This window comes from Salvia miltiorrhiza, chromosome 6 (genome assembly GCF_028751815.1).
Source record: "Salvia miltiorrhiza cultivar Shanhuang (shh) chromosome 6, IMPLAD_Smil_shh, whole genome shotgun sequence".
In the NCBI taxonomy this organism is placed as follows: Eukaryota; Viridiplantae; Streptophyta; class Magnoliopsida; order Lamiales; family Lamiaceae; genus Salvia; species Salvia miltiorrhiza.
Genome location: NC_080392.1, coordinates 7,314,954 through 7,342,141, shown reverse-complemented (window position 1 = coordinate 7,342,141; position 27,188 = coordinate 7,314,954). Strand labels below are relative to the sequence as shown.

At 34.9% G+C, this 27,188-nt stretch overlaps 2 protein-coding genes and 2 long non-coding RNA genes across 4 annotated transcripts; all 4 read left to right on the top strand.

The window, feature by feature from the left end:
- The first annotated feature begins 8,532 nt into the window (after positions 1-8,532).
- LOC130988328 (leucine-rich repeat extensin-like protein 4) lies at positions 8,533-11,813 on the top strand. The gene has a single exon (XM_057912142.1). The coding sequence runs from the start codon at positions 9,011-9,013 to the stop codon at positions 11,252-11,254; it is 2,244 nt and encodes a 747-aa protein (XP_057768125.1). The 5' UTR covers positions 8,533-9,010; the 3' UTR covers positions 11,255-11,813.
- A 7,252-nt stretch (positions 11,814-19,065) lies between these two features.
- LOC130988327 (uncharacterized) lies at positions 19,066-21,412 on the top strand. Its single transcript, XR_009090051.1, has 3 exons — positions 19,066-19,297; positions 20,560-20,640; positions 21,148-21,412. It is a non-coding gene; the product is annotated as an uncharacterized LOC130988327 (long non-coding RNA).
- A 1,235-nt stretch (positions 21,413-22,647) lies between these two features.
- LOC130990426 (uncharacterized) lies at positions 22,648-23,556 on the top strand. The gene has a single exon (XM_057914660.1). It carries the CDS (start codon positions 22,648-22,650, stop codon positions 23,554-23,556), a length of 909 nt encoding a protein of 302 aa, XP_057770643.1.
- A 931-nt stretch (positions 23,557-24,487) lies between these two features.
- On the top strand, positions 24,488-26,848 carry LOC130988326 (uncharacterized). Its single transcript, XR_009090050.1, has 3 exons — positions 24,488-24,733; positions 25,996-26,076; positions 26,584-26,848. It is a non-coding gene; the product is annotated as an uncharacterized LOC130988326 (long non-coding RNA).
- Positions 26,849-27,188: the final 340 nt, after the last annotated feature.

Genomic DNA, 27,188 nt, shown 5'->3' with positions numbered 1-27,188 from the left:
TATGTTGCCACTTTGATTGTTACTCTACTGCATATTGAAAGTATTTTCGTGCATTGCGTGTGAGTGTGTTATAGTTTGTCACTTATTTTCCTTTGTAAGCATTGGGAGTTGTTTGTTTGATTCCTTACAACAGCTTGTTGGTGTATGTTTATTTGTTGAGTTTAAGTGGTGAATGTGTAACATTGACACTTAGAGGGTGAGTTGTTGTCTTGCTCTTAGTTGTTCATGTTGATGGAGATTTGCGAAGATATAGAGGCTAGGAAGAACGAGTCTTCATGTGTAAGTCCTTCGCATATCTTATCGTCACTAGTGGATAATTTACTCTGTGCGTGGCCCCCAGACGTAGGTGTTTTATCACTGAACTAGGTAATCAACTTTAGTGTTCTTGTTCTTTATGTTTAAAGCACAATTACTATTGTTGTATCTTTGCACGTTCTAACTTTGTGTGATGCGAGATATGTGTATTGGATAGGTACAATTTCAGTTCTGTTGTGCAATACAGTGTTCTATTTTGTCATATGTATGATTTTTGCAAGAAACGAAAAAAATGATTGTTTTGTCACTCCGTGTTTTTTTTAATAATGTCATCTTTTAGTGTCAACGCCACGTGTCATTCGTGTGTTCAATTCATTTTTTTTAATTAATGGTCCCGATTTGGATCTATATACTACCTAAGGGAAAGGTTCAATGAGAACTCAACCATATATATATATATATATATATATATATATATATATATATATATATAGGGTGTGGTTCCAGAGAGAACTACATTATTTGTGAGAACGGGAGAACCATCAAATTTAATGCATCTACTGTAAAAAATAATGCATTCGCTGTTAAAATTAATGCACTAAAAAAATAAAAAAAAAATGCTCCCTTCAGGATTCGAACCCAGGATCTGCATTCATCCAACAAGATGATGCATCCACCGTAGATCTTGATGATCGAATGGCTGAAAATGGTTCTCCGGTCTTCTTTTATTTATGGTTCTTTCTTGAACCTCTCCCTATATATATATATATATATATATATATATATATATATATATATAGAGAGAGAGAGAGAGAGAGAGAGAGTCAAATGAAATTGACAAATATGGTAAAAAATGAGAATAAATCTGTAACGTTGAATTTTCATATTCTATGGCTGAGCCGCTGATGTTTACTTAGAGGGTGCGAAAATTTACCGATGTTCAAATTTTGGAGGGAACAAAAATTTAATTTATAAACACAAAAACTCTTGGGTTTCGAATGACACTACTTCAACATACAAATGACACATTATGTTGTTAAAGTAGTGTAATTCAAAACCCGGTTTCACCGTGAAATCGGTTTCACAGTAGACCACATGTTTTATAAATTAATTAAATATTATTTTTCAATCATTACAAGCAGTTTATGCAACATTATATACTGACTTATGCATTATTCTCATTTCTATTTTATAATGATGTATTATTAAATTACTAACGTCAAATTTTCAGAGCTTGCATTTGCTTATTAAATTACGAATGTAAGAGCTGTCTATAAAGCTCTGAAAATTATAGTTTGATAGTTTTCTGTCATTTAAATAATATGCCATCCATGCATTATTAATAAAGTTATATATGTTTGAGACCCCATGAATAAGTTGATGCCCATTATATTAAACTTTCTCCACGCCATCATGCAAGATTTTGGAAGAAGTAATCTTGATTGGGTTGCATTTTGTAAACACTGATCCTGTAGTTTTATAAACAAGCGGATGCAATGATGCAACAGAATATAAAATTAGAAATGCATGCATGCCCCAAAAGAGATCAATTTTTTTAATTTTTTTTAAAGGTTAGTAATTGTTTAAATCAAGAGATGTTGGTTATCTGGTGGATGGGAAGAAAAATGGAATTATAATAAAATGATGATAGTTGCTTGATGCAGAAGAATGATCGTATAAAATGAATATATGATGATATATATCTAAGAAATTGAGAGTCAAATTCCGCTTTACTACTGAAAATTATTACATATAACAAATTCTGTAGCCTTAATTGGTTGAACTTTTATAAGAGCTAATATTATTGAACAAATTAAGATTTATTTAAATTTCAGCTTATACTATTGTAAAAGGCATGGCCATATATCTGGAAGTAATTAATCTAAGATTACATGCTTAAATATGCATTGAAGTACTTCCTACACTTTAAATGTATGAATTCCCCAAATACATCATTAACATACTTATAAGATATAGTATAATGTTATTATAATTTATAAGATATTTTATGGCTCTTTAATTTTTTTAAATTGTATTATCATAACACGTGTATAGTATCGTTACTTACCAGTAAACACATTAAAATATTGAAAAGACTTTCACATAAACATTAAAAAAAAAATCCAATCCTCACTCGGGCGAAACACTAGTTTAAGTTTAAACTCAATAGGAGGTCATTAAGAAATAATTAATGATTGTTGATTGAAAAAACAACATGCACAATGCATGCTCATATGTGTATGAGTTTATTTAATTAATATAATGATGGAAGATAAAATCATATAGATTTTAAATGCATAATTAATTAATTAATATATTGTTAGGGTGTGTTCTTTTGGGTTAATAAATTTATCATGAAAAAATGAAGGATAACAAAAAATTCTCGCTTTGAATACCTATTTTCTTTTTTCTCATTTCCTACAAAAGAAAATTTCACCCTTTTTATTCCCATTTTGATTTCAAGGAAGCGATAATATTATCACACCAAAAATTGAGGAATAAGCCCAAAAAGTCCCTTTTCCTTTCTTGAAAAAGTTTTTCTCCTAGTTTTTAGAGGAACTACAAGAAAAAAGAAATATATCCATGATAAAATTTATTTCTGATCACATCACAACACTTGGAGTCGGACTCATTCTTTCGATAGGTATTTTTTGTTCTTTTAAAGCTGGCCAAGTTTTTGAACGAAGTACTATGTTGAAACATATACATGAGTTTGATCTAGAGAAACTAAAACAAAAAACCCAGCATAAACTAGAAATGCTTTTCAGGGAGTATTGTAATGGAAATGCAAATTTTGAAGTACCACAAGAACTAGATTTCAAATCCATAGTAGTTATCCCTGTTCGGATTGAATAAAACGAATGAAAAATGATGAAATTCTCTTTTATAGAAAATGAGGGAAAATAAATCAGATATTTAAAGAGAGATTTTTTTTGTTATCCCTCATTTTTTTCATGATAAATTTATCAACCAAAATGAACATCATATCTTTATGGAATTTTGGGAATTTAACTCTTTTTCTTTTAGTATAAAAGTGAAGTGGAACCACAACTATATTTTTTAATTAATGTAGCGACTGAATATGAAATCGGATAGAATTTTTATGTAAATCTAATAATTAATGTTGTATATGTATATATATATTTATATATTCTTTAAATTTGTAGCAATATAGAAGATGAAATTAGATAGAATTTTAGGGCTCGTTTGCTACGTGGTTGATCACTAATTTAATAGCAACAAAAATTGTAATTGTAGCAATAAACAACAAGCAAAGTATCGTATATATGAGGACTGATAAACGAAAACACCCTAAATAATCCTAATAAATTCTCTAGCAATATTTAGGCAAACGAACTACGATGGATAATCACAACTAAACTCAAAACAAAGCAAATAAAAATCAAATAGAAATTCAGATAAATAAACGATTGATCTTAGGGAATGTAATTCCGTTAATCAAATTGACACAATTAATCTATTAATCCTAATTACCAATTTTTGACGAGAGATCGCATATATAATCACACACTCTCGCTAAAGCAGCTTATAATAGCAGATTAGTAAATTATCTATCTCCGTTAGGTCTCAAGAAAATCTACTAACTCAACTTCCAAAAATTCACAAGAATAGCTCCCTATGATCCACATATCTCCGCTAGGCATCAAAGTTAAAATCATATCACACATTCCTAAATTCGCTAAATAGTTATCTCCGCTAAGCCTCAAATTGAATAACTAAATATGCAAATTATTGGTCAGATAATCCACACGAAATCAAGCACTAGGAATTATAAATAAAAAAATAGAATGAAAAAAGGCCTCAACAAGTCAATCACATAAATTCAATCAACCATTACAAACGCTATAATCACAAAAGAAAACTAGATAAACATAATAAATGAAAATAAAAACATAATAAAAAAGAAAGTAATTGAAAAGACTGAAATAAATAAAACCAGTAAATAATCGTGAATGAACAGCTTGAATCTTGAATATTGAACTTGCAGAAAATAAATTGAATCTATAAAACTATAATATTCTAAAGCTAAAACTGAAAAACATGAAAAGAGGTTGAAGAGATGTGTAGAGAGGTGTCCATAGGCACATAAAATAAATATAGTACATAATTTGAAAATATTGATAAAATCCAAAATTTTGCAAATTCCTATAAATCCCGTCGGCCGCTATTCACTAATGTGTGCGACTTTTTTGCTTCGGCTATATATTCCTCACCTGAACTCCGATTTGCAATCCGTTTGCGCTCACAAACTCGTATTGCGACGATCTACAACTTTCATTAAGAATATATCTCCAAATTCAACTTCGAAATTTCTGTATATTTCATCAAAGTACGAGAAAGTATCACATTTCACAAGATAAAGCGATATAAGCACAAAATAACTATTAAACACTTAATTCCCTACAAAATTGATATCTTCAAAACATTAAAAATCATAGAAAAATGAGTGTTATATATCAGTGATATGGGATGGTGTGTGATATCTTTGACTGAGATATATCTATTAATTTGTTAGATATTAATATCATGTTTGGTAAGATATACTATAAAAGACGTGTTACGCTATCACATCTCTCATGTGTGATGCATAATCCAAAAGATATGGATAGTAAATAACGAACCATTAATTTATAAAGGGCTTAGATTTTTGAAGTAAACAAAATATTAGAGTGTTATAGGTATCTATCCCACACTTACCATGCATATCAAACGAGCCTTATAATGAATCAATATATATATATATATATATATATATATATATTATTGGATATAGATATTTATTTATAAATCTATCAAATAAATTTAGTGTAATACCTAATTAATTATATATAATTTATAAATATATAGGGGTTATTGTCGAAATATACCCAAAGTTTTTCAATCTTTTTCTTTTTATATCATGGCTTTTTTTTAATAGATAAATTTAAGATTGATTCTCACGCGGAGCAATTTAGCCCAAATCCAATATTAATAATCCACTTGATTAAGGGGTTTAGGCAAAGTTGCAGACCACTAATAGAGTGAAACATGGCATTTTTTCCCAAATTTAATATGAATAGTTCCATGACTTGCTATTTTTCACTGCGACATTAGAATGGATTTGATAGAAATTGTCTGACGTGGGACAATTCAAAATTAATCTTAAATTCATATATTTTTTGGAAAAGAAAATTATTATATAAACCATAAAATTGATAAATTTATTTTCCGTCAATAATTTCAATATAAAATATTTAGACAATCAATATTTTGTACCCACGACACTTTTATATTATATATATAATATTTTAGTAATAGTTGTTAATACAAAATATTAGTCATAATATAATAAATTCTCATTAATATTTATTAACTGAGATCTGGAACAAGAACAATTTTAAACCACAATTATGAAATAATCATTGATGAATTAATATTAAAAATTAAATACCAAAGACCAGTAAAATATATAACTATAATTGGTTATAATCAATCCAGCTGGCAACGATTATAAAATAAAATTAAAGCATACCAATTTTTTTTTGACAAAAACTTGATGACTTGGTGAATAGGATAATAGACGATCTCAAGTAGGTCGATGAGAAATACTATGTTGTATGTGTGTGTCAATGCTTGTACGTATAATATGTTAGTATTTGATTTATTTTAAGTCATAGTAGTATATAATACAAGAACTAATGTCTATAGACTTGATCGAACCTAAATTCAAGCTAGATACATATCCTTGTCAATGCCTGAAAATCACACGGTATATATATATGAAACAATTACCCTTGTGATATTTTAGAAGTGGTAAACAGATGAAAACATCACCAATCTAGTAAATAGGCGTGTGACATATTTCCATAGACTTGGGCTCAAAAATATTATTGGCCGGTGCATAACAGTAAAAAAATATTTATTTTCTTTTTATAATTTATAATTTATCGGGGAATCTTTTAACAATTTGAACATCACTTGCAGGGTCATGTTATATAAACATGCATGGTTTATTAAATATGAACTTCAAATAATTAATAACTACGAGTTTCAGTTCAGTTTATTAATTGAAGGGAAAATATCTTGCTAATTAAGTTGCGTTTCGTCGTTATTGAAGAAAAGGTAAAATCAAATTTCAACTCTCCTAGTAAGTAGTTCAAAATATTATAATAAGGGTAAAATTTTAAAACTACGTACGTAACTTGCAAGAAGGTGATTATAAAACCTCAACATTTGAAATTGAAAGCTTTTGTCAAACGTATAAAACTTGTAGAGCTTTTGAGCTCAACCCTAAAATGTCCTCCTTTTACACCCAATATGGCAATTAGACGACTAGAAACTATACTTGCATAATGAATCGTAGTGGCAATAAGTATGCTATTTCACCCATCTATATTTAGATAGTGTTTTGCTGGATATGACTCACAAACCAATTATTTAGATAAAATACATCAACCTCAATTAAATACTGAAAAACTTATAGGTGTCTAACAAATTATCATTAAGAAGCCTAATTATGAAATTGATAAATTTTGTCAATCAGTGAGTGTTGCAATTTAATCATTTAGTTTATTTATATTAATATCACATAAGAATTTCGTATTTTAACAATTTTAAAGTGTCATATTAGAGTAAGTGAGTGATCCGCACCGTACGAACGGTCACACGAGATAACTTCTATTTTGTTATACACCTCGAATTTGATCTATTCAATTGTACCATTACATAAATTTTGTTGGAACTCAACATGATGCATGTATCAAATCTCAAATTAAAAAAAAAAAAAAAATTGTTGCGCTATATTTTTTTGACACACATTACACTACACAATTTTACAGTATATGATCTCAAATGGGATCTTGTGAAACTTCCAATTTACTTGTTCCTTTTTTTTAAAATAATAATAATAATAATAATGGTTTCTCATTTCTTCTCGTGGACCGTGATAATTCGAACCCCCAACTTCAACTTATTAATTAGAGGAGAATCGTTTTATTATTAATCGGCGCTTCGTTGTCCGAGTTACTTATCCCATCATAAAATAGGAATAATACACGGTTTTAGACTTTTAGTCTAACAATAAGGGGGGTCAATAACAATTTTAGCATAATAAATTGATAATACCAATATCAATCTTAATAAACATATCTGTGTGTCAATTTTATTCTGGTACCATCTTAGGAGGAAGTGATTTGCCGTGTTGGGATTTCTTATTTTTTAAGTCGTGATTCTTTTATGCTTTTAAAGAAAACACATAAAACAACATGGTTTTACTTGCATGGAATATAATATTCATTTTAAAAAAAGAAAATACATTAAGCGACTTCATTATATTTTTCCAAGCAAAAATGTCGTGCCCTCTTGCTTGCCAACTATGCTTTATAGAGCTGGAAAATGGCATCAGAATACAACTGATAGCGAGACTTATTTAATTGGACTAAAATGAGTATTATTGGTCTACTGATATCAATCCTTCTCATTAGGATAAAACAATAATATGCATGATATTGACAAAATAAAACAGATGTATTTAAATTGTGCAACTTTGTACAAAGGTCGTATATGGATACTTTTAATTTTTATTCCTATAAAGATTTATTTATTATAATCACCTAAACAATTACCTGGTCCAGATCATTTTTTTATTTTTCCTTTTCTTTTCTTCTTCTTCTTTCATGCAACATTTTCCGTCTCTACTTACTGCAATTTGATCGGCAATTCTGTAATTTAGTGCACATACATTAATTGGAAGCCCATCGATATGACATTTCACACCATACCTTATTCCAATAAACAAACAAATCCTACTTGGCCCAAATTGTCTATTTAATTATGCTATTTATTTGAAAAACAAATACTATTAATTACTATTTTATTTAAGAAACTAAACTGCATGTCCCATTCACCCCACAAAACGCCACCCCTAAACCGACGGAGTTTGACGCGTTTATATATAATTGTACAGTTGGCCGGCGTAACGCCGTCACGCCTAGTATTTGCATATTCCATTCAACCGCTCTTCCACATAATTTTGTATCTATACCTTTATATTAATTAAATGAAAAGTAATCTGCTTCCCCTCCATTATTGTAGTCGTTAAAGTTTAGTTAAGTTGCCACGTATACCCCCATTTGAATATTAAAAAAAGAAGCAGCAAATAATAGCACTGTGAGCCTGTGATACTCATAATATACGATAATTGATAATTCCCTTTTATTTTAGTCATGTACATTTTGGCCGTTTATAAATAAATTAGTAGGAGTAATATAATATGCGCGGTTGTTGCGTTCCTTTATAGGAAAAGGAAAAAATATAGAAATCTTTTTGAGGGCATTATTCGAAACTTTAGCTGAGGAGGAGCGCGTTGAACATAAATGTGTTAGTTCGAAAAGAATAAAGTCGCCTCTTGTTAGAGAGAGACAGAGTGAAGAGAGAGAGAATCTGGTGGGCTTTGAGCTGTGATTTAGCTGTAAGTCTTTTTGGGCGTCTCATTCTCTCTCTCATCACACTTCCAATTTGGCCTCTCACATTCACACAACACAATCCCTAAACACAAATACAATAGAAACCCCCCTTCACTCTCTCTCTCTCCCTCCCTCCTTTCCTCAGCCACCCATATTTCCAAAGCTCAAATCTCAATTTCTCCACTTCCTCTCCCCATTTTCCGCCCAGATCTCCGCCGCATTTCGCAGGTGTTGGCAGAAATAGGGCATAGAAAGCCCATTCTCAGCTGCAGATAGATGTCTGGTGTGAAATGAAGCAAAGGAATCGCTGCATTTCGTGGAGCGGTGTCGCGCTGCTGCTGCTAGCTCTGTTCCTCTCTTCCTGCGCCTCCGCTGATGCTTCCGAGGTTCAAATCGGCAGCAATGGCGGCCCGCTCAACGATGCCCAAGTCCGCTACATTACGAAGCGCCAGCTGCTCTACTACCTAGACGAGTTCGGCGACAGAGGCGAGAACGTCGCCGTCGATCCATCGCTCACCTTCGAGAACTCTCGCCTCCGCGACGCCTACATTGCGCTGCAGGCGTGGAAGAAGGCCATTCTCTCAGATCCCTACAATCTCACCGCCGATTGGGTCGGATCTGACGTCTGCAACTACTCCTACGTCTTCTGCGCGCCGGCGCCCGACAATTCGTCAATCCGCACCGTCGCCGGAATCGATCTCAACCACGGAGACATCGCCGGCTATTTGCCGGAGGAGCTCGGTCTCCTCAGAGATCTCGGCATTTTCCACATTAATTCCAACCGTTTCTGCGGCACGGTGCCGAAGAAGTTTAAGAACTTGAAGGTGCTGTTCGAGCTCGACTTGAGCAACAACAGGTTCGCCGGAAAGTTTCCTTATGTTGTTCTAAGCTTGCCTAAGCTGATCTATTTGGATATACGGTTCAATGAGTTTGAAGGAACGGTGCCGCCGGAGCTCTTCGACAAGCCATTGGATGCTATCTTCATCAACCACAACAGGTTCGCCTTCGAATTGCCGGATAACTTTGGTAATTCACCGGTTTCTGTGATTGTGCTTGCCAATAACAAATTCCACGGCTGCGTGCCGGCGAGTCTTGGCAATATGAGCGGGTTGAATGAGATTATTATGATGAACAACGGGCTGAGGTCGTGCTTGCCGCCGGAGATTGGGATGCTGAAGAACTTGACGGTGCTTGATGTTAGCTCCAATGGACTGGTGGGGCCATTGCCGGATAGCATTGGAGGAATGTTGAGTTTGGAGCAGCTGAATGTGGCCAATAATATTTTCTCCGGCGCTATTCCGCAGAGCATATGCAAGCTGCCGCGGCTGGAGAATTTCACTATCACTAATAACTTCTTCACTGGTGAGCCACCGGTGTGCTTGGCCCTGCCGGAGTTCAATGATCAGCGGAATTGTTTGCCAAACAGGCCGGCTCAGAAATCGGCCGCTCACTGTAAAGCGGTTTTGTCTAAGAAAATTCATTGCGGTGCGTTCCGGTGTCATCGGTTTATTCCCACTCTTCCAGCTCCACCGCCTCCGGTTGTGGTTCATTCACCTCCACCGCCGCCTCCTGTGTATTCTCCGCCCCCACCTCCACCAGTCTATTCTCCGCCACCTCCAGTTTACTCTCCACCACCGCCAGTTTATTCACCTCCTCCACCACCTCCGCCGCCACCACCACCACCTTCTCCTCCTCCTCCATCACCACCCCCTCCTGTATACTCTCCTCCACCACCACCGCCGCCGCCGCCGCCTCCACCACCTTCTCCTCCTCCGCCATCACCTCCCCCTCCTGTATACTCGCCTCCACCACCGCCGCCGCCGCCACCACCACCACCACCTTCTCCCCCTCCACCATCACCTCCCCCTCCAGTATACTCGCCTCCACCACCTCCTCCTTCCCCTCCACCGCCGTCTCCCCCACCACCATCGCCTCCTCCACCTGTCTACTCGCCTCCACCACCTCCCCCATCTCCTCCCCCTCCCTCGCCTTCACCGCCACCTCCACCAGTGTCTCCGGCACCTTATCCTCCATGTATACGGACACCTCCACCGCCACCTCCGCCACCTCCTGGTCATCCACCCCCTCCTCCCCCCCCCCCTTCACCCCCACCACCCAGTCCCTATTATTACTACTCACCCCCACCACCATCACACTCACCACCTCCACCCCCACACTCTCCCCCACCACCGCCACATTCACCACCTCCACCGCCTGTTTACATATACGCATCTCCGCCCCCACCACCGCATTCACCACCTCCCCCAACCTTTTCTCCACCACCTCCACAGCCTTGTATAGAACCACCCCTGCCCCCGCCCCCATGCCAAGAACCCTCACCTCCTCCACCCTCACCCCCTCCGCCTTACGTCCACAAGCCCCCACCATCACCTTCACCCCCACCCCCATATATCTATAGTTCACCTCCTCCGCCATCACCATCATCTCCGCCACCAACACCCGTCTACGAAGGTCCGTTGCCTCCGGTGACGGGAGTCTCGTATGCCTCCCCTCCTCCACCACCCTTCTATTGATTCTTTTTGAGGTTTATCCTCTAAACCGTTTCCAGAAAAAGAAAAAGAAACAGGTATCTACTTGTATTATTTAGTTATATTTACGTCTCAACGCTTACCATTGTCCCTTGGCATACATGATTCTCATCACTGGATGAGCGGAAAAAGAATTCCGAAACAGAGAGAGATAGAGAGAGTGATCCAATTACGAATTGGATGAGAGCATTTGTGCCTGAACTGTATAATGTATTGATTTATTTTAGTTGCCCTTGTGGAAGAAGCAAGATGATTGGGGTGACGAAGAAGAGAGACATGCATTAAGAGCAGAAATTTCTATATATATCTTTGGAATTTATTGTGATGGATGATGAATTTGAGTTGTGAAATAAAGTAGGTATATTGCAGGGAGGTGTATGTATCATAATCAGGAACTAGAACTGCTGCTGCTCGTGGCTGTTCTAGCTCTAGTTTGCTGCTTTTCATTTTTATTTATCATACTTTTTTCTTTCTTTTTTGCCCAGTTTATAGAATAAGAATCATCATTTAACATTTGTATTGAATACATCAGTTTTCTCCAGAATGCCAGCCCCTTCTTCTTCTTCCCTATTCTTATTTTTTTCCAGTTTTTTCACAATTGTTAGGTTCCTTTCTCTGCACATGCATCTGATGATATTTTGATCATGTATTATATAGTTTCTTTCTGGAGCACCTAAGTTTTGCTAAGATCTAATAAACCCATGTGAGAATTGATAAAACATAGTACTAGATTAGATTTGATTTATCATCAAATTTTAAAATTGGGGTGTGTAATCTAGAGTGGAGCGTGGAAATATTAATGAGCGGAAATGTGATATCGTGTTTGGCAAGGCCTAACGTGAAGGGGAACCAGTCACATGATGATGATGATGAAGTGGATGAAGGCGACATCAAATTATGATATCACAAAATTATTCATAATACTTCCAATTATCCATTCTACTCTTCCATTATAAAAAATACTAATTCTCAGAATAGTCAGACTTTCATAATTTATTTTAATCTAATTATTTGTTAGCAAAATTTATCTAGGAGAATCCTTACGTTTCTTTGGAATTACAAAATTGATCCACATGGCATAAATGATAATTTTTTAAAAAAAATCTTTTAAACTATCTATTATATTCTAACAATAACCTCATTGGAATATTATTAATACTATAGAACATTTTGATATACAAGTTGGTGTTTCGGATACTAATTGGTTCCGTTAATTAAAAACTAGGAAAGATTAAATCAGAATACAAAGTTAAAAGTATAAATAAGATATTTAAAAACGAAACAAATAATGAGGAATATTTTAAACAAATTTTGCATACAATATCCATGAGAGGCCCCCATATGCCAGTTAACGACACTATCCATATCAATATGAATTGACGGTCTCAATCTGTATTTTAAAATTTAATTATGTGAACTGACAATTTTGTCCTCCTACTTCTCTGTAGCACTTTTTCACTTTTCTCCTATTTTATCTCTCGGAAAATTAAAATCTTTGGAATGTTGCCGACAAAATTTTCAAATTATTCCATTACCATATGCCTCCCATCATTACCGTCGAGATTAGTCATGGAACAAAAGTATTATTATTTCACTTGCTTTGTTTGTTTCTAAAACACAAATCAAAATTCAAACATTTTTCGTCCTATGTCCAAATTTGGTTTAATTTGTTTTGTTTTGTGGCGTTCATTAATCGGAACACTACTAACTATTTATATACTAAAGTTTGCTCGATAAGTTGGGTGATGTGCCAACTCAAACTTAAGATGCTTTTAAGGCACAAACTAACAAATGAAAGAAAACATTAATGCAATGCTAAAAAAGGCACAGGTTGTAGGATTATTGAAGAGTGGGGGAACTAGTTGTTCAAGTTGCAACTTGTGGGGAAACCCTAGTCAACTTATAATTGCTCATAAACTTATCTAATCATTCAAAATATCTAGTTTCGTTGCAGCATGAATTGCTCTCTTCGTCCTATAAAAATGTGCATGATTGTTGGTGGCACGAGTTTTAATAAATGTTACTAATGAATGTGTTATTAGAAAAGACAGAGCCCACTTTTATTAATGGAAAAAAAGAAACTACACTCTTGTGAGACGTACCAAAATGATAAAACGGAGGGATTTTTAAATATATATATATATATATATATATATATATTTATATATATATATATAGAGCCAAATTTGTCACACTTGATTTTCTAAGTGCTTTGCAAATTGTAAGCTAATAGAGGAAAATAATTTACCTAATGCACATCTTGAGTAATTGTTTTGAATTATTCTGGTCGTTAGAAAAAATCTAACTTTATGAAACTTGATTTTTGAGTTCCAATTCCGAAACTTGGAACAGTTTACGAAGTAGTAGTATTTTATTTCTATTAGAGAATAAACATTCAATTGTGTTACTTTGAAAAAGAAGAGTATGTCTCTTTTGCGAAGGCCCATTGACCAAAATTCACTTGACCAAAAGATATGGTTATAGTTTGAAATTAAAGGTAACACTACACGTAAAATGTTACTAATATATACTCCCTCCGTCCCTAAAATAACTTCCTTTTTTTCCATTTTGGGACGTCCCCTAAATAACTTCCTCTTTCTTTCTTTCCATTTTTGGAAACCTACCCCACCACTAATAATACTTTATTTATTCTTACTTTTCACTTTTCACCACTCACAATACTAATTATAACACTTTTCACAACTTCCAATAATAATTATATCACTTTTTCTCCACTATCAATACACTTTACAACTTTTTATTAAAACCCGTGCCGTCCCCAAAGAGGAAGCCATTTCAGGGACGGAGGGAGTACAAACATGTTAAAAGTTCAATGAGATTTGTGCAACCATTTCATGTAAGTTTTCGTGCGAGCAAAGAAATCAAGCAAAAAGAATGGTATAAAGTAAGAAATTGCATTTGACTATTACGTGGAAAAAGTGGTGATGGATCCATCTTTGTTGGAAAAAAAAAGTGAGTGAAATAGAATTTGTGGCATACATGAAAAGTGAGAGTTAATTGACAAGTTGTGGGCGAAACTAAATCCTCGAATTGTGGCACTAAAATCCCGCCTCAATTGGTGTTAAATACCACTAATCAATTGGCTCTCCCACTTATTTATTATCATCAACCATAATTCCACCACTCACCATGTGCATATTCAAGTTTGCTTCAACTTCACATATCTTCCTACTAATATAAATTCTACATATTGTTTTTTTTTTGTATTAAAAAAAGAATAGCTTATAGGGCCAAATCCCAATGGTGCTTTGAACTTTTAACATATGAATGTAATAACGGAATTAACCCATATCTTGATGAAATTTTATCTAGCACCTCCTTTTAAAGTGGCCTCGGATTTGATTCTCGAATTTTTGAATAGCTTTGCACGTAATGAATGTTTAAAGTGATCTCGTATGTATAGCATAGGAAAAATGAGTGATTGGTTAGTTACTTGTTGAGTATTACGTTTCATAATAAATAAATAAATAAAATAAATATTTTTATACACAAATATAAATATAAATTAATATTTAAAATTATATTTTTAATAGATATAAATAATTATTCATTTACAAAGTTATATAATAACAAATATGTTTATATAATAAGTAATTCATACACAAAACATAACTAAAAATTAAATAAATTTGTATAATATTTTAAATTCTAATTTTTAGATATATAACTAATTTTTTATTTGCAAATTTTTTATATAATAACTAATATATATATATATATTAATTAAATATAGATTAATAATCTATTGATTTCGTCCTCTATATTTATACATATTTAAAAGAATATATTAATTTATAATTAAAAAAAATCTACATGAATGTATCACTATATTAGATTTACCTAAAAATAAATTTTGATTTCATCTTTCATCGGTGTATTAAGAAATATATATATATATATATATATATATATATATATATTTGCAATTTCGTATCACTTTCCTAATAAAAGAAAAAGAATTAGATCTCAAATATACTATAACAATATAGTATTAATTAAAAGAATAAATAAAACTTAACCATTAATTTAATTAAAATAATAACTAAAAAATAACCATTAACAATATATTATCTTTCATCGGTACATTAACTAAAAATTTATCTTTGGTTTTATACTAACAATTAAAAGAATAATTATTATGAAAATTATTATTAATAATATGAAATTTATTATTAATAATAATTAAAAGAATAATTATGAAGAAATTTATTACAATTATTTAATTTTAACAATTAATTAATGTGAAATTCATGAATTGTGTGTAAATGTACACACTCTCTGTTAGTACTAAAAAAGATATATCGAGTTTTGATTTTATTATAATTTTTGTAAAAATAGTGGTATCATTTTTTTTTTTTGAGATATTAAAATCTAAATAAATGTAAGAATAAAAAAGTTAATGATACTCACAAAAGATGAGTATCATATGATTCCTCTAGGTCATGTACCACATATATATAATTAAATGCATGTCGACGAGATCCATCCTAAATTGGTCATCCCTCCCATCTCTTTCACCCATTCCAACCTTGTTCGCTTCCTAATACTTGATTTGTCTCCTCTTTACCATTTTTTCTTATTTTTCAATAGTTACGTTCAATTTCGTGCGTTCATAATTGGAGGGATGATAATAAAAAGATAATATTGGATAGTATAACAGCAACGTTTTGTCGAATTTTATTGACCATGTCCTCAACAAGCCAGTAAGATTAAGGGTATATTAATTGGTATTGTGTCTTTGTGTAGATAAGACATATAGATACCATAAATTAATTGTTTGATACCGTAGTTTAAAATCTAAATTAAACATAGAATTTACAATTGTATTGATCTCCGGCTACATGTTTCAATTTTGTAACCTATCTATGAGAAGCCGCTGTAGTTGTTGCTTTTATCCTCTTTCATTCTCGCTTCCTCTCTTTAGATTTTCAAGAAATCATTCTACCCTCTCATTTCTCTCCCTCGCTCGATCAGAATTTATCTACTTCAGAATCAGACAAAACAGGTTGTTAGAGAAGCTAATTATGTCTTCTACGTGTTCGGTTACTCGTATTATATTGACCTGAAATTACTCCAAATTATTCAAGATAAATTTTGTCATAGGGGAGACCAAGACTCATAGCATTGTCCAGAGAGTCATGGGCCAAATCCATCTAACCATAACCATATCATAACATATCATCAGATTAAATTTATCTAATCCAATTTATGTCACTGTAACAATTGTGTCAGTGCAACAATGGAATGTGTAAATAATGGTCATCGCGATTTGTGTAATACGAAGAGGAACAATGTGTTTACAACTGAGTTTGCTACATCTTGAACCTAACAGATTAGATAACTAGAATGCCAAGCAACTAATTAACCGGAGATGTGTTCATATGAATCTTAAAATGAGTCGTGTCAATGACCAGAATTTAAGGAGGTGTAATTTGCTTATAAATCAAAAATTTGGATCTTAGTTGCATTAGTTTAAAGATGGAGTCAAATTTGCAATAATGCACAAACTATGGGATTTAATAGCAATTATTATCTTCTTCTTTTTTACTAGAATAGATTTGTTTCGGAAATATCAATATCCAATTGATAATACTTTTATCGAAAGGTACTGAAGAATTTCGAAAATAGTAGTAATATTAACTATACAATCGAAATATACAAATATGACATTGGCCAAAATGAGAACATCCGTTGTGTAAAGTAGTACTATACTCTACTCCAACGCTAAGAATATGTTTGTATAGTTCCATAATATATATATATATATATATATATATATATATATAGAAAAAAAATGTTATTCCCAAGAATATGTTGTGTAAAGTAGTACTATACTCTACTACAAGGCCAATGTTTCAAGAAAAGTCCAATTAGTCATGTAATTTTGATAATATACTAGTTTGTAGCCCGTCGAATTTCGACGGAAATTAATTATTATATATAAATTTTATTATTTTCTTCAATATAAAAAAGTGAATAAAAGATAAAATTTTTACCAAATAAAAAAAATCTCAAGATAAGTGGGGCGTCCAAAATGGAAACAGTCTCAAGATAGGTGAGACGGAGAGAGTAATAATTTTAAATATAAATTTGATAATTATACAATCTACAGATTATGAACTTCATTTATATACTCGTATTCGTTTTAAACTTAATTAAAAATAATTTTACTACTCATTCTCATTCTAAATTCATAATAATAATATCCGCTAATTACCCGAATATGTTTAAATTTATTAAATATCCAAATAATCAAATATAAATTGTTATGATAATTAATTATCTATCTTAACAAAAACTCATAACATTTCAAAATAAACATTAACAATAAATAATAAAAGATTAATAAATACATAATTATTTAGAATCACAATTAGTGAAGTCTTCCGCAAAAAATAAATTTGGATTCCTGAACATCTATATGTGTGTCTTAACAATAAAGAGTATGAATAATAAAAACTATACAATTGACAATCAATATATGTCTGTTTCTAGACATTACAAAGTATACATTTATAATAAATATCATAAATTATAAAGATTAAAAATTAATTTATAATAAATGTAGAAATTATACATTATACGAAATCTTTTTAGAATTTATATACCAGTCATGTCGCAAACCCAATTAAAAAAAATTTACTACCAGTTTTTGTCAAAACACTTATAGTAATATCCGTTAATTATTCTCAAACTCGTTTAAGTTTATAAATATCTAAAAAGTCAAATATAATTGTTACAATAATTTATTATATGTCTTATTGAAAACCAAAAGATTACAAAGTAAATATTAATAATGCCTAGTATAAATAATAAAAGTGTCTGATACCTTTCTCTACAATTAATAACCCTACAATTCAAAAGTGGTCGGTACATTTCTCTACTAAACACACTATTAACTAAATATTTCTTTAAACTTGTATCATTCAATTTCATAAATTAGGAAATTATACAATTTAAGAAGTATATTTAGAATTTATCGACTCGTACTAATCTCATATCATATTAAAAATAATTTTATTGCTTGTCCTCTTCCCATACTCGTATAGTGATATCCGCTTATTACCTAATTTAAATAATGAAATATCATTTTTTTCAATAATTGATTATTCATCTGAAGAAAATTTTGACATTACAAAGTAAATATTAATAAATTGTTTAAATAACACACAAAATTAAAATGGATAAAATATGTTCTTTGTCATTTTCTAGAAAACCCATTGTGTATCATGCTTCCTTATAATTGTCTTTCAGGTCGTCGTTCACCTTTCTAAAATCATTGTGTAACACCCCGATTTTTCCAAATAGGATTTCTCGAGAATACCTGAACTTAGAATATTATTTAGGTGAATTCTCGCCCGGATAAAATTTTTATTGATAAAAAAGGGTATTTCTTTTAATGAAAGATTTTATTAAATTTTACCAAAAGAGATTAAATGCAAATACGTGACTATGTGAATTTATTTCATATCAACACCAGACGAGCTCAAAGGAAATGGTCTTACATTTTATTTTTCGTTTACTTTTAATTTGAGTTGGGCCTAAATAGAACTATTATACTAACTAGATTGGGCATATTTTTTTTAAGATTGTCTATATACTTTTCAGACCCATTTTTATATGTGTATACCAGCCCACATATTAGTGTAAATTGATTTTATTTATTTAATTTGTTTTTGGTGAGTGATTAACGTATTGTATTCTCATTAAATCACCAAATCTGCTCAGCCATGTTTCACTCTACAATTCACCACATTGTGAACCAATCACTTTACATGCATCTGCAATCCACCACATTTTGAACCAATCACCTTACATGCATTTTTCTCTCATGGAATAAATCTGCCAAAACTCAAGATTTGATCATTCACAGCAAATACTATTATCATCACCTTCTCTTCCCTCTCCAAAAATCCATTCAAATCACAAGTATCCCTTCAAGAAAGTTCTGTTCCAGAAATCAAAAATCTGATACTCCATACATCACAAAGACAAAGAACACAGTCTGTAAGTATATATATTTCTCAAGTGTATTGCCCATTTCATAAGAAAAGATTGAATTTTTGCATAAGAAAAAGACTGAATTTTGCATAAGAAAATTTTACAATTTTTCCTTCACCTTTTCAAGAAATTAGAAGGTTAGAATGAGATAGGGGTTTTGAGGTGATTTTGGGGAGGGGTGTTGGCCGGCGGTTTTAGCCGGAGAAGCAGAGCAGCATCGGCTGCTCGGCGTAGCAGGAGGAGGCGGCGCCGGCGCTGCTGCTGCTGTTGTGCTGTTGTCGGACGGAGCGAGGGCGCCGGCGGTGCCAGATCGGGAAGAAAGGAGAGGCAGCGGCGCTGCATGTTTGGCAGCAGCCCGCCGGCCGCTCGCGGCCGAGGCAGGCGGAGCCTGAAGCGCGGCGGCGCAGCTGGTGGCTCACCGGAGTTTGAAGGGAGAGGGGGCGGCGGCAGATTGAGAGGGAGAATCGGAGGTGGTGGTGGCGAGGACGGCGCGGCGGTCCTTCGGGGTGCTGCTGCTCGCCCGGCCGAGAGGAAGAAAGAAGAGGAGGCGGCAGCTGCTGCCGTGCTGCTGTCGACGCGGCGCCGGCGGTGGCTTCCCCTGCCGTCGACGGAGAAGAGGGAGAGAGAGAGAGGAGAAGAGAGATGGCTGGGAGAAGAGAGAGAAGTCAGAGGAGAGAGAGAGGGGCAGGCTGCCGGCCTCCGTCGGGCGGCGCCGCCGTCCGGCGGCGGCGGCAGTAGCGTGAAGAGGGAGAAAGGGAAAGGGAGAGGGTGCGTGTGGTGTGTGTGTGTGCGTCTGTGTGCGTGTGTTTGTGGGTGTGTGTGTGTGTGATTTTCTTTTAATAAAGGAAATGAGTTGTGGGCAAGGGCTTTAATATTGGGCTATTAATATTTTGGGCTTATATTTTAATTCAAGATGGATTTGATTTAATAAGAGTATTGGGCTGCATTTTTATTTTAGATGTTGGGCTGATTTAATTTTTGTTAAATCATGCTTTGCTTAAAATTATTTAGTTAAGTCCTTAATCAATTGATTTATTAATAAGACTATTTATTTTATTAAGTGTGATTATTTACTTTATGTGATTTCGAAATATGATATGAAATTGCGTAGTGAATAATGCAATAAAAATATTTTGATAATTTCGATTTTTAAGATTTTCAATTGAGTTTTGAAAATCCGGGCGTAGAATATTAAGATTTTAGCAGCTTTGTAGAATTGTTAGCTCGTACGATATTTTGCGACCTATTAAGATTAGATTATCTTGTAGGTCCACTTGTTAGAAGGTTTTAGCACTGGTTTTACAAGAAGAGAATTGTGCAAATTTTATCTACAGGCTTGTCCTATCAAGGTGGGTTTTATTTTCCAAAGTATGCTTTGAGTTATTGAACTCTACTTGTATTATGCAAATGCAAATGAATATCCATGTTAAAATGTTTCTTATATCTCTATTGTTTAAAGTGCTCCTATGTTATCTAACGATCGGGTCCTAGCCGGCGTAGCGATTGGATCGCCCCGGTTAGGATTGTGTACACACAAGGGGGTATTGTGGGCTGCTCCCATTTGCCTCAGACTGTCAGACTTGGGTTGCTCCCATTTCTGAAACATGCATGGTAGTGGACCTCTGTGGGCTGCTCCCACATGTTCACATTATAGGTGAAGCACCAATAGAGAAAAGACTGGAAATGGATCCACAAATTTATTTTAAGTATGCATGGAATGCTTTCAAATATTTCTATGTTATACTGTTCATAGCATGGATTATTCTTTTAAATGGATTTTCAAATGTTTTCAAATGGCTAAACCCACTGAGTATATTAGTACTCAGCCCTGCAATTGTTTTCAAAACCTTTTGCAGGTTGAGCGGCAGGTGGTGTCGTGCGAGGCTGAGGGAGGATGTTGCTGTAGTTTCGTATAATATTTTCCGCTGCCATAATATTCACTTAGGTGGATATCTTTTGAGAATGACTCTTTAAATATTCTTAGCCTAATTTTATGAACTCTTTTGGCAATCGCATTACTAGCAATTGAACCTCGCTTATATGTACGTCTAGTATGAAGTGATATCTTGTTGTCTCAGACCTCCGAACTTTTGATCCTGGTTGGGAAAATTTCTATCCTAATTGTTGTACTTATTATCCTTCAATTGTGGCACTCCTTTATTAACAATGTATTACCCGAGTCTAAGAACATATCAACCATTTTATTCTAACAAAGTCTAGCAATCCCATTAAGTAGCCGTTTCTTATTCTCCCGGGAGTCGGGCTGTTACAGATGGTATCAGAGCAAAAGTTCTTGGCTCTGAGACCACAAGTTCATTGATGTTGAGTCTAGGATATCATCTCTAGGCTTCTAAAGTTTATACAGCAACCCCCAGCTCGCCGTCACACTGCCCTCAACCAAGGTATGTTAAACATGTTTTCAAAAATGTTTACTGAAATGCATGCACCTCATGAATATGTTATAGAACATGCTAAGATTGAATATGCACTGAGATGGAACATGCACTATGATTGAACATGCATTGAGATGAACATGTATTGAGACTGAACATGCATAGAGACGGGACACGCATTGAGACTGAACATGCACTGAGACTGAACATGCATTGAAACGGAGCATGTAATAAAGCTATAAACGTATTGAGACTGAACATGCATTGAGACAGAATATACATGTTGAGACTGAACATGCAATAAGAATGAATGTGTTTTAAGATTGAATGCATTGATATGAATTGTGACTGAACATACACTGAAGCGGATCATGTATGGAGACGTCCGTACACTGAAACGCAACATGTATGGAACCTTAACATATATTGAGACTAAACATGAATTTGCGATTGAAAATATTTTTATAAGACTATGTGCTAACTTGATTTGACTAAGGAAATGTTGCATAACTGCATGATATGCAATTTATTACCATGAGATGATTCAACCACTATGTGTTATTACAAGTTTTAGTTAGGTTATGAACCTAGAAAGGATATGATGACAGACTATAGTCGCTTAGTGAACTGATGAAGGATATCTTTAGATTTTTATGATAAGAGGATTTTAGAGGACATGAACAAACTAGAAATAGAAAGGACTATACATTGAAAGCACTGAACATAGACAGAGAGAACATAGAAAGTATAGAATGACAAGAACATAGAAAGATGATCAAGGAAGGGTAAACCATAGAAAGTCAGAATACGAAAGTTAGAATATCAAAGCACGATACATGAAAGGATGACTTGAAGACAACCAACGATCGATTCAGACAATAGAAGGATCCTTATGTCACCAGTATCAAAAAATTTTATTAGAAAGAATGAAGAAGGAGTCCAACATTATTAATTGAATGCAGAATGGCTGGAGAAGGAGAAAGAGGACCTAACCCTGAAGGACATGCGCCACGAATTATACCAGAGCGTAGTGTGGAAGAAAGGTTTCGCAAGCATAATCCACCAACTTTTGATGGCCTCGGTAATCCTCTGGATGCCGAGAGATGGGTAAGAGCTACTGAAAGGATACTCAACCACGTTGGCTGTGGGGATAGGGAGAAACTCACATGCGCAATTTTTCAACTCGTTGATGAGGCTGAATTCTGGTGGGAATCGGTGCGACGAACCTTGACCCCTGAGCAATGGGAGGTGTACACATGGAATGATTTTAAAGAAAGATTATATGAAAAGTATATCCCCGGGTGCTGTAGGAAGAAGAAACAGGATGAGTTTTGGAATTTACGACAAGGAAGTATGACGGTCACTGAGTACGACCGAATGTTTAACCAGCTTTCGCGATATGCTCCACATCTAGTTGACACAGATGAGAAATGTGCAGAAAAGTTTCGACAAGGTCTGCGGCTTGAGATAGCCGTTCCACTAGCAAGTCAGGGAGCGTTAACATATGCTCAATCTTTGAGCAGGGCCCTAAACATCGAAGCAATACTACCAAAAGAAAAAGAGAATGTGTTAGCACAAGCACCGACCCAAGACTATGGAAAAATGAAACGTAAATGGGAAGACGGAAATGAAGGAAACCCAGGAAAAAGAAAGCAACCATGGAGAGGAAATCGGCAACAACAGCAAGGACATGCGGAAGGAAAGCCGTTATGTCCAACATGTCAGAAAAATCACTATGGTGAATGTAAGAGATGTTCCAACGACTGCTTTAGGTGCAAACAACCAGGGCATTTCGCTAGAGACTGTCCAAACAATAATGAGAACATGAGAATTCCACAACCTCATAACTTTGCCCCTCAAAGACCAAATTAGGTACCAATTGGCAATGAACGACCAAATCAGAGACAACCTGCACGTGCTAGGGCTTATGCTCTTAACCAACAACAAGCAGCTCAAGCACCTGAAGATTTAGAAGGTACAATCATCATAAATTGACGTATATGCTCTAACATCAAGAGCTTCATACTTTTAACTCTACATGCATGTTAAATGTTAAGTTTAAAGCCTATGGTGGTGGAAGCTTTCGAGATGATATATAGAGAATGATAAGGAAGCATGACACGTTAGTCATATTGGGATTCAGAAAATAAGAAGAGAATGATGGACATATTCGATCGAAAGATCAAAACTTTATGGGGCAAGCGGAATTATTCTGCCTTTATAGAATCACTACGAACGAGAAAGTATGTGTAGACTAGAAGTCGAGGTTACTAGCCAGGATATACCAAATTTCGAGGACGAAATTATTTTTAGAGGGGAAGGATGTAACACCCCGATTTTTCCAAATAGGATTTCTCGAGAATACCTGAACTTAGAATATTATTTAGGTGAATTCTCGCCCGGATAAAATTTTTATTGATAAAAAAAGGGCATTTCTTTTCATGAAAGATTTTATTAAATTTTACCAAAAGAGATTAAATGCAAATACGTGACTATGTGAATTTATTTCATATCAACACCAGACGAGCTCAAAGGAAATGGTCTTACATTTTATTTTTCATTTACTTTTAATTTGAGTTGGGCCTAAATAGAACTATTATACTAACTAGATTGGGCATATTTTTTTTAAGATTGTCTATATACTTTTCAGGCCCATTTTTATATGTGTATACCAGCCCACATATTAGTGTAAATTGATTTTATTTATTTAATTTGTTTTTGGTGAGTGATTAACGTATTGTATTCTCATTAAATCACCAAATCTGCTCAGCCATGTTTCACTCTGCAATTCACCACATTGTGAACCAATCACTTTACATGCATCTCCAATCCACCACATTTTGAACCAATCACCTTACATGCATTTTTCTCTCATGGAATAAATCTGCCAAAACTCAAGATTTGATCATTCACAGCAAATACTATTATCATCACCTTCTCTTCCCTCTCCAAAAATCCATTCAAATCACAAGTATCCCTTCAAGAAAGTTCTGTTCCAGAAATCAAAAATCTGATACTCCATACATCACAAAGACAAAGAACACAGTCTGTAAGTATATATATTTCTCAAGTGTATTGCCCATTTCATAAGAAAAGATTGAATTTTTGCATAAGAAAAAGACTGAATTTTGCATAAGAAAATTTTACAATTTTTCCTTCACCTTTTCAAGAAATTAGAAGGTTAGAATGAGATAGGGGTTTTGAGGTGATTTTGGGGAGGGGTGTTGGCCGGCGGTTTTAGCCGGAGAAGCAGAGCAGCATCGGCTGCTCGGCGTAGCAGGAGGAGGCGGCGCCGGCGCTGCTGCTGCTGTTGTGCTGTTGTCGGACGGAGCGAGGGCGCCGGCGGTGCCAGATCGGGAAGAAAGGAGAGGCAGCGGCGCTGCATGTTTGGCAGCAGCCCGCCGGCCGCTCGCGGCCGAGGCAGGCGGAGCCTGAAGCGCGGCGGCGCAGCTGGTGGCTCACCGGAGTTTGAAGGGAGAGGGGGCGGCGGCAGATTGAGAGGGAGAATCGGAGGTGGTGGTGGCGAGGACGGCGCGGCGGTCCTTCGGGGTGCTGCTGCTCGCCCGGCCGAGAGGAAGAAAGAAGAGGAGGCGGCAGCTGCTGCCGTGCTGCTGTCGACGCGGCGCCGGCGGTGGCTTCCCCTGCCGTCGACGGAGAAGAGGGAGAGAGAGAGAGGAGAAGAGAGATGGCTGGGAGAAGAGAGAGAAGTCAGAGGAGAGAGAGAGGGGCAGGCTGCCGGCCTCCGTCGGGCGGCGCCGCCGTCCGGCGGCGGCGGCAGTAGCGTGAAGAGGGAGAAAGGGAAAGGGAGAGGGTGCGTGTGGTGTGTGTGTGTGCGTCTGTGTGCGTGTGTTTGTGGGTGTGTGTGTGTGTGATTTTCTTTTAATAAAGGAAATGAGTTGTGGGCAAGGGCTTTAATATTGGGCTATTAATATTTTGGGCTTATATTTTAATTCAAGATGGATTTGATTTAATAAGAGTATTGGGCTGCATTTTTATTTTAGATGTTGGGCTGATTTAATTTTTGTTAAATCATGCTTTGCTTAAAATTATTTAGTTAAGTCCTTAATCAATTGATTTATTAATAAGACTATTTATTTTATTAAGTGTGATTATTTACTTTATGTGATTTCGAAATATGATATGAAATTGCGTAGTGAATAATGCAATAAAAATATTTTGATAATTTCGATTTTTAAGATTTTCAATTGAGTTTTGAAAATCCGGGCGTAGAATATTAAGATTTTAGCAGCTTTGTAGAATTGTTAGCTCGTACGATATTTTGCGACCTATTAAGATTAGATTATCTTGTAGGTCCACTTGTTAGAAGGTTTTAGCACTGGTTTTACAAGAAGAGAATTGTGCAAATTTTATCTACAGGCTTGTCCTATCAAGGTGGGTTTTATTTTCCAAAGTATGCTTTGAGTTATTGAACTCTACTTGTATTATGCAAATGCAAATGAATATCCATGTTAAAATGTTTCTTATATCTCTATTGTTTAAAGTGCTCCTATGTTATCTAACGATCGGGTCCTAGCCGGCGTAGCGATTGGATCGCCCCGGTTAGGATTGTGTACACACAAGGGGGTATTGTGGGCTGCTCCCATTTGCCTCAGACTGTCAGACTTGGGTTGCTCCCATTTCTGAAACATGCATGGTAGTGGACCTCTGTGGGCTGCTCCCACATGTTCACATTATAGGTGAAGCACCAATAGAGAAAAGACTGGAAATGGATCCACAAATTTATTTTAAGTATGCATGGAATGCTTTCAAATATTTCTATGTTATACTGTTCATAGCATGGATTATTCTTTTAAATGGATTTTCAAATGTTTTCAAATGGCTAAACCCACTGAGTATATTAGTACTCAGCCCTGCAATTGTTTTCAAAACCTTTTGCAGGTTGAGCGGCAGGTGGTGTCGTGCGAGGCTGAGGGAGGATGTTGCTGTAGTTTCGTATAATATTTTCCGCTGCCATAATATTCACTTAGGTGGATATCTTTTGAGAATGACTCTTTAAATATTCTTAGCCTAATTTTATGAACTCTTTTGGCAATCGCATTACTAGCAATTGAACCTCGCTTATATGTACGTCTAGTATGAAGTGATATCTTGTTGTCTCAGACCTCCGAACTTTTGATCCTGGTTGGGAAAATTTCTATCCTAATTGTTGTACTTATTATCCTTCAATTGTGGCACTCCTTTATTAACAATGTATTACCCGAGTCTAAGAACATATCAACCATTTTATTCTAACAAAGTCTAGCAATCCCATTAAGTAGCCGTTTCTTATTCTCCCGGGAGTCGGGCTGTTACAGATGGTATCAGAGCAAAAGTTCTTGGCTCTGAGACCACAAGTTCATTGATGTTGAGTCTAGGATATCATCTCTAGGCTTCTAAAGTTTATACAGCAACCCCCAGCTCGCCGTCACACTGCCCTCAACCAAGGTATGTTAAACATGTTTTCAAAAATGTTTACTGAAATGCATGCACCTCATGAATATGTT